The sequence below is a fragment of the Miscanthus floridulus genome, chromosome 13 (genome assembly GCF_019320115.1).
Source record: "Miscanthus floridulus cultivar M001 chromosome 13, ASM1932011v1, whole genome shotgun sequence".
Lineage (NCBI taxonomy): Eukaryota > Viridiplantae > Streptophyta > Magnoliopsida > Poales > Poaceae > Miscanthus > Miscanthus floridulus.
Genome location: NC_089592.1, coordinates 85,707,897 through 85,716,201, shown reverse-complemented (window position 1 = coordinate 85,716,201; position 8,305 = coordinate 85,707,897). Strand labels below are relative to the sequence as shown.

The 8,305-nt window shown below is 48.9% G+C and overlaps 1 protein-coding gene and 1 non-coding gene across 2 annotated transcripts; one reads left to right on the top strand and one right to left on the bottom strand.

Moving 5' to 3' along the window:
- Window positions 1–2,124: 2,124 nt before the first annotated feature.
- LOC136502395 (U5 spliceosomal RNA) lies at window positions 2,125–2,244 on the bottom strand. The gene has a single exon (XR_010770541.1). It is a non-coding gene; the product is annotated as a U5 spliceosomal RNA (small nuclear RNA).
- Window positions 2,245–4,196: 1,952 nt separating this feature from the next.
- LOC136498919 (uncharacterized) lies at window positions 4,197–6,771 on the top strand. Its single transcript, XM_066494620.1, has 3 exons — window positions 4,197–5,227; window positions 5,310–5,433; window positions 6,518–6,771. Exons 1-3 carry the CDS (start codon window positions 4,323–4,325, stop codon window positions 6,551–6,553), a joined length of 1,065 nt encoding a protein of 354 aa, XP_066350717.1. The 5' UTR covers window positions 4,197–4,322; the 3' UTR covers window positions 6,554–6,771.
- Window positions 6,772–8,305: the final 1,534 nt, after the last annotated feature.

The window sequence follows — 8,305 nt, the reverse complement described above, 5'->3', positions numbered from 1 at the left end:
TATTTTTACATTCGTCGCTGCCGAACCGGTACATCTCCCAAAGAGACACTAAACATTCACAATGACGAATAGGATTTCTATTAAGAGTGAAATTCAACATTATGATTTGAACTTGGAATTTTTTAGATAGTAAATAGATGACATGAAATAGTTCGTGTGAAAGTTTGATGAATTTTAGGATTAAATTGGCATTTTTTCTTTTTTGTTTTGCATGAAATAATGGATACAGTTACCGAGTGTGACCTGAAACACTCGGTAAAGGTTCCACGGCCCACTTCTACCGGCTGCTATGCTTCTGTTTACCGAGTGCCGTAGATCTGGGCACTCGGTAAACATGTACCAGGCCCACATGTCACTGGGCGGCGGTGCTTCTGTTTACCGAGTGCCGTAGATCTGGGCACTCAGTAAACATGTACCAGGCCGCCAGACTCTGACTCGCCTCGCCCTCCACCCGAGACTCCGACTCGCCCTCCACCCGAGACTCCCGCGACTCGCCCTCCACCCGAGACTCCGACTCGCCTCACGCGCCGCCGCCGTCCACCCGCGACTCGCCTTGCCATCTCCCACCTGGCCCTCCACCCGCGACTCGCCTCACGCGCCGCCGCCGTCCACCCGCAACTCGCCTCACGCGCCGCCGCCGTCCACCCGCGACTCGCCTTGCCATCTCCCACCTGGCCCTCCACCCGCGACTCGCCTCACGCGCCGCCGCCGTCCACCCGCAACTCGCCTCACGCGCCGTCCCGTGACTCGCCTCACGCCTCGCCTCCAGCTTCATCCACGGACGTCGCCCGCCCACCCGCCCGCCGTCAGCCGGACGCCTGGCCGCCCCCGCGTCATCCGCAGGCCGGGAAGAAGGCCGTCCGCCCCAGCGATCATCAGGTCAGTTCAGTTCCAAGACTCCATCTTCTACCTCCTGTCATTGCCAGCAGCCCACGAGGCCGCAGCCGCGCCGGGCAGCATCCACGCTAGCGGCAGGCTGGGGCTGGGGCACGCAAGCCTGCGATGGACAGAGGAGATGAGAGCGCGAGGTAGAGCCCGTTACGGATAGTTCCACTCGCTAATTGATCTTCAAACGATTTACAGTTCATGATCTGCCCTTTATTTTCTATGATGATTCCATTCTCGGTTGTCTCCGTGTTAATGTCTATATTTGAATTAACTTTAACCAAGTGTTACATATACAAATGGAAAAAAAGAGGGGCAGAAATTCATTTCATGCTTGCATTTTGTTAGCAGGGAAAAGAAGGGCAGATCAGCGGGGTGCTGCAAGAAGCTTACACGCCGTTGACGGGGCAGCAGTAGGTGCTCGGTGACGACGGTGCCGCCGCGAACGAGCGGGCCAGCTGGGAGCGGTGGGTGCCGCAGATGCTTTAGGCGGCAGACATTGCTCCTCCTGTCTGGTGAGCTTCACTGGGAAGAGAGTGGTGTTCCTCATCAAGCAGCTCAAGTCCGGCATACTCGTGTCTGGTGAGCATTGCTCCTCCTCGTGGGGCGTTTTAATTTATGTCCTATATACACTTCCATGGTTTGTATCTTTTTAATGAAATAGAGCTGAGAGTGCCAAATATGTCATGGTATGGCTAACAGATATGATTTCATATATGGATCGTGTAACTTCTGAGAGATTGGGCTTATTGTGTAGTTGGGGTTTGGCAGGTTTGATCTAGGGGCAGCGTAAGTGCATAGAGTGTGAAATGATGTGGTCAATTCTGAAATAACTGCATGAAGGGGGGGGAGTCTGTTGAGAGGACTTTTGAGGCGTTGAGCTTTAGGAAAGGGAGGAGACCACAAAACTAGTTTTATAAACCAGAAAAACAACTGAAATATGGTTTGGTTCACATGATCACTTCCTTCTTGCCAAATGCACATTGTTCAGCGTAGGGTATAATCATATATTAAAATCAAGAAAAAATAACTCACAGAAACTTCCATGAATTGCACAATAGGAGATATACTCTTATTTTTTCTTTCAGAAATATGTAAATTCTGTTTGAGCTTCAGATCATAAATGTTGTATTAATGAATTAGCTACAATCTAAAAATAGATTAGATGTACCCCACAAAACTAGTATTGAATTGTTGGGCTCCTCAAGAACAACCCAACTTTGCATTGAATTGTTGGGCTCCTCCTCACAGAGAGGAAGAACCCTCCAAAAATAGGCGTATGCTGCTTGGTGCAGCGGGGACACGCTATTCTTTAGTAAAAGGCGAAAGAATAGTTCGCTCTGTGCCCACTGGGCACGGCCAGCTTTGCTGATCTGAATTTCATGAGTGAAGGCAAGGAGGGCACGGCCAGCTTGTCATCGGTGATTTGTTTGTGGTAGTGTCATGCCATGTGACCTATAGTGCTGCGATAGAACCTAGCGCCCCTTTGTGTGCTAGCCACATGGTTGTGCTGCTAGGCGCGCGCTGGTGCTCGGGTATATTGTTGAGACACGCTACAAAACCTGCTGATGCTCTACCTCAATCTTCGATAAATCTTGCTAGTGATGGTTGTGGCTACAAAAAAATTGGTTCCATGTATTCCTCCATCTACAAGTGACATAGCGGCCTTTCAACCTTAGGTAAAATCTCATCATCCAATCTAGCAAACATCTTCTATGTGAATCGACCAAGAACATGAATGTCTCTTTATCATCTCATATGGTTTTTCTCTAGCACTACTACTCTATTGCTCTAAACTGCAATATCGTCTATATGTTAGGATGGATGACCGTCAGTGGATGTACACGGGCTATCAGAAGAGGGGTCAATACACAAATGAATGGATTGAGAAGGCCAATGATTTCATGACGAAGGCATTTGCAAACGGACGGCGACATGCCTGGTGTCCCTGTAGGAAGTGTAAGAACAAGGCAATGAAAACATATGAGGAGATGAGTAAAGATCTTGTCAACAATGGATTTGTAGAGAACTATACCCGGTGGACCATGCATGGTGAACGCCATCGTGCGAGAGAAGAGGTCATGAGACAACGGATCGAGGAGTTTGATTCTGAAGCCGGGGTGGCAGAAATGTTAAATGACCATGACATGGCTTTCGATGAAGGAAGTGCAGAGCAGGAGCCAGAGCAAACTGCAAAGGCGTTTTACGCCATGTTGGATGCGGCACAACAACCCCTTCACGGGCGCACCAATGTTTCTAAACTGGATGCCATTGCACGTCTAATGGCTGTGAAGTCCCAGTTTAGCTGGAGTAGAGAATCCTTCGATCAACTGTTGACAGTAGTTGGCACCCTACTTCCGGATGATCACGTTCTGCCAAAGAACACATATGAGTCAAATAAAATCCTTCGTGCACTCAAGATGTCGTACGAGCAGATACATGCTTGTCCGAACGGATGCATCTTATTCAGGGGAGAACATGCTGACGATAAGTACTGTCCGAAGTGTAAGGCATCTAGGTACATTGAGTTAGAATCTGGTGATGGTCGGAAGACGCAAACAAAAGTCGGCGCAAAGATCCTGAGGTACCTTCCTTTCATACCGAGGATCCAATGGCTTTTCATGAGCGAGGAATCCGCAAAACAGATGACGTGGCACAAAACTGGACGCCGATACACTAACAAGATGATACATCCGTCCGATGGTGAATCATGGAAAAGCTTCGATCGGAAGCATACCGACAAAGCTGATGAGGCTCGTAATGTACGCATTGCACTGGCAACTGATGGGTTCAATCCTTATGGAATGGGTTCTTCACCATACACATGTTGGCCCGTATTCGTCATCCCTCTCAACCTCCCACCTGGCGTCGCCTTTCAACGGCAAAATATTTTCTTGTCACTTATAATTCCAGGACACCCGGGGGCTAATATGAGTGTGTACATGGAGCCTTTGATAGACGATTTGGTCCGTGCATGGGACGAAGGGGTAGTGACATACGACCGATTCACAAAGACAAACTTCAGAATGCATATTTGGTACCATTATTCCATGCATGACTTCCTGGCTTATGGGTTATTTTGTGGCTGGTGTGTTCACACGAAGATGCCATGCCCGATATGCAAGTCAGCTGTGGAGTTCTTTCGGTTGGAGAAGGGGGGCAAGTTTTCTTCGCTTGACAAACATCGACAATTCCTCCCTCTTGACCACCCATTCAGGAGAGACAAGAAGAACTTTCGAAAAGGTGTCACAGTGGAAGACTCTGCACCGGAAATGATGACAGGTGCCCAGGTTCTTGAGATGTTAGATGGTCTTGTGGTCGACAATGAAAAGGGGGGCTTCGTGGGATATGGAAAAGAGCATGCCTGGACACACAAGTCGTGCTTGTGGAAGCTTCCTTACTTTAAGGACCTCCTTCTTCCACATAACATTGATGTAATGCACACTGAAAAGAATTTCGCCGAGGCGGTCCTTCACACAATCATGGACTGGGAAAAGTCAAAGGACAATGTCAAGGCTAGATTGGATCAAGCAACGCTGTGCGATAGACCAAAGCTAAACATGTTGCCTCCCTTACGCGGGAAGTCATGGAAGAAGCCTAAGGCCGACTTCGTCCTAACGAGGGCCCAAAAGAAAGAAGTTCTTCAATGGTTCCAATCGTTGATGTTCCCTGACGGGTATGCAGCGAATTGGAGGAGGGGTGTGAACTTAAGTACCATGCGAATCACAGGGCTGAAGAGTCATGATTACCACATATGGATTGAGCGCCTTCTTCCGGTGATGGTTCGTGGCTATTTCCCTGATCACATCTGGCGAGTGATGGCAGAGTTGAGCATGTTCTTCCGCAAGCTATGTGCTAAGGAGATATCTCGGACCGAGATTGAAGAAATGGAAAGAATGGCCCCGGTGTTGCTCTGCAAGTTGGAGAAGATCTTTCCCCCCGGCTTCTTCAATCCGATGCAACATTTGCTCTTGCACCTACCATATGAGGCAAAAATGGGGGGCCCTGTGCATGCCCGTTGGTGCTATCCAATTGAGCGATGCCTAAAGGTTCTTAGAACAAAATGCAAAAATAAATGCAAAATTGAAGCTTCCTGTGCAGAGGCATCCATTGTGGAGGAGGTGTCATACTTCACAACAAGATACTATGCCGACAACCTTCCTAACGTGCATAATCCACCCCCTCGTTACAATGCTGCCGACAATCAGTCGACCCTCAGCCTTTTCCGAGGGCAACTCGGAAGTGCAAGTGAACCTACCTTGAAGATGTTGAGCCTAGAAGAGTGGCGCTCTATCCAGCTGTATGTGTTGCGGAACCTTGAAGAGGTTGGCCCGTACATTGCGTAAGTTTTACACAAACTTGTTTCTTTTCTTGTCAGTATTTCGCATGCACCCATCCAACCCTCTTGTTAACGGCCGTTACAGCAAATTTGTTCTCCTCTACCATCGTCCATCACGGAGGGAACCCACCGAAGCGGAAGTTGAAACCCTTCTAAGACATGGCGCGGGAGAACGAAATCCCACTTTTATTTGTTGGTTCAAGGAGGAGGTAGTGTTCAATTTCATTTGTTGTTTGTACTTAACTCTCAACTTGACAAATATATAACGAATCATCCTACTTGAACTAGCAGGCCAAAACTGACGTGTCTATGAGTGCCGAGTTGAGGCAAGTTGCCAATGGATTTGAATTTAGGGTCAAGTCATTCTCTGTGTACGATGTCAATGGATATCGCTTTCACACAACTCGGCATGAGCAGCGTCGGCCGAATCAAAGAACCACAAATACCGGTGTTTTCACGCCAGGCACAGATGGGTTGGACTACTATGGAATAATTGAAGAAATATACAAACTCAAGTTTCCTGGTTGTGTACCTCTTCATCCTGTCATATTCAAATGCCATTGGTTTGATCCCAAAGAAGTGATAAAGACCCCTGAGCTTGGGTTAGTCGAAGTTCTAAAGTCATCCGTCTTGTTAGGAGACGACGTGTACATTGTGGCCCAACAGGCCACGCAAGTTTATTATCTCTCATACCCGTGCCAAACCAAAGACCGTCTTAAGGCGTATGATGTTGTGTACAAGGTATCGCCGCATGGTAAAGTACCCGTCCCAAACGATGATGATTATAACATCGATGCAAACACATATGACGGAGAGTTCTTTCAAGAAGAAGGATTAGAAGGGAGTTTTGAGATTGTCTTAGATGTAGATCTCGCAATGGAAGTAGACAATGATACGATCATTGTTGACGGGGATGATGGAGAGGAGGTTCACAACGCGAAGGACTTGTTATTACTTGAGCAACACCATTCAGGCAGTGTCGCTAGTGATGAGACTTTGAGAGACGATCATAATTACGTCGACAATAGCGATGATGAGATTTTTGGCCCACCTATCGATGATCTTGATGATTATTTCTAGTACATGTAAGATCTGTAGTACTTATGGCAATTTTATACATGTATGATACATTTACTTATTTTGCATCTCTTTTATACATGTATGATATATTTACTTATTTTGCATCTCTTTTATACATGTATGATACATTTACTTATTTTGCATCTCTTTTATACATGTATGATACATTTACTTTTGTATATGCGTACTAATAGTTTATTCCTTTTGTTGTAGGTGATTGATGGTGGGCGGTGGAATCAGGAAGCTTAGGTCGGTTATGACCTTACTGGCTGGTGGCGAGGGGTCCAGCCAGGGTGGAGGAGGAGGGCGTGCACAGACTGAGGGTGGAGGGCGTGCCCAGGGAGGAGGAGGAGGACGACGACGAGGGCGTGCCCAGGGAGGTGGAGCCCAGGATGGAGGAGGAGCCCAGGGTGGAGGAGGAGGAAGGCGACGACGAGGGCGTCGAGAGCCGACACCTCCTCCATAGGACGACGACCACGAGTTCGTAGCGGCCACGGAGGAGGATGAGGAGGAGGAGGAGACCAGGGAGGAGATAGCGGAGGCGGTGGAGGAGGCACGGAGGGAGGATGCTTCCGAGCGGGTTGAGCGCGAGGAGGATGCCGACTTGGTGGCAGAGGAAAATGGGGTGCCTACGGTTTGGATGCGAGGGTCGTCGCGCCTCCCAGACTTACCCATACAGAGACGGCCAGTGATTCGACCATCCGGAACTAAGTAAGTAATTTTTGCATGTTAACACTAATTCACAGGTTTTTAAGTTATAACAGAAACTAATATTCAATCTCAATAACTTTGTGCAGGGATTGGGAAATGGTGATCCCAGGGAGTCACTCTCGCCGAGTAAACGGGATCCTGGGTCTTCTGTGCAGGGCAAACTACCCTGGGATGGTGAGGATCGATGGTGTTGTGCAGCCCGCCATGAAGTGGTCCCACTGGCACGCCGCCAGCGATCAGACTGATCGAGCTGGCAAGTGTTATAACAGCAAGGCCGACCGGGTGATGAAAGAGCTGTGGGTACGTGTTCATCACACTATGCTGATAATAACATCACATTAATTGTATATTACTGACTGTATTTGCTTATAGGATTACTACACCTTGGCGGAGGGAGTACGTAGGGAGGACGCGGATGACGTGGTGAACAGAGTCTGTGTTCACCGAGTGCAGGACCTCTTCTACGAGACAAAGCTCCTGTGCAGAAGAATTTACCATGCCCGCAGAGGAAACAGAGTCACCAGAGCGCAGGCAGTGCACCTGCCCCTAACTAAGGAGCAATACTTGACGGTAAACATGAGATTACATCGTCTGTGATTAATTGCACTGAAATTGATTTATGATTTGTCATGTGCTCGTGTACGTGCAGGTGCCTCCTGCTTGGTGTGCGGGGATGGACAACTGCTGGGAGGCCATTGTGGACACGTGGTTGAGTGAGGAGTACGAGCAATATCACGCCGTACGCTCATGTTGCCGTGCGATGATGCAGGGTTCCTCGCACAAACAAGGGCCCACTACCCTCAAGGAATATGCAGCCAGATATGTACGCGGATTTCATTTCGTTGTTGCTACGCTAACTTCTGAATGCATAATATCTTATTGTTGTGCTTCTTCCTGCAGACGCGGTTCCACCCCGGCCAGGAGTGCGCCTCGTTCAAGGCATATGCCTTGGCACACAAGGGCAAGGCAAAGGACCCCGACCTCGTCTACAACCCGGAGGACCCGCCCGAGGCATACAGTAACCTGAGCGTGCATAGTCGCCTCAGCGAGTACACGGCGATGGCGAGAGAGATCCATGGGCCAGAATTTGATCCGAGCACCGCTGACCTTGATGGTGACATCGTCATGAGGTTGGGACCAGGTAAGCCACATGGGAGGTACTATATGGGCAACAGCACCATAGACACGGCCAACACTCAGACACTCGCCCAGATTAGAGCCCGGAGCACGAGTTCGAGCCCGGCCATACGCCCACGCTCACAGCCCCAGGTGGTAGCACTCCAGGTTAGT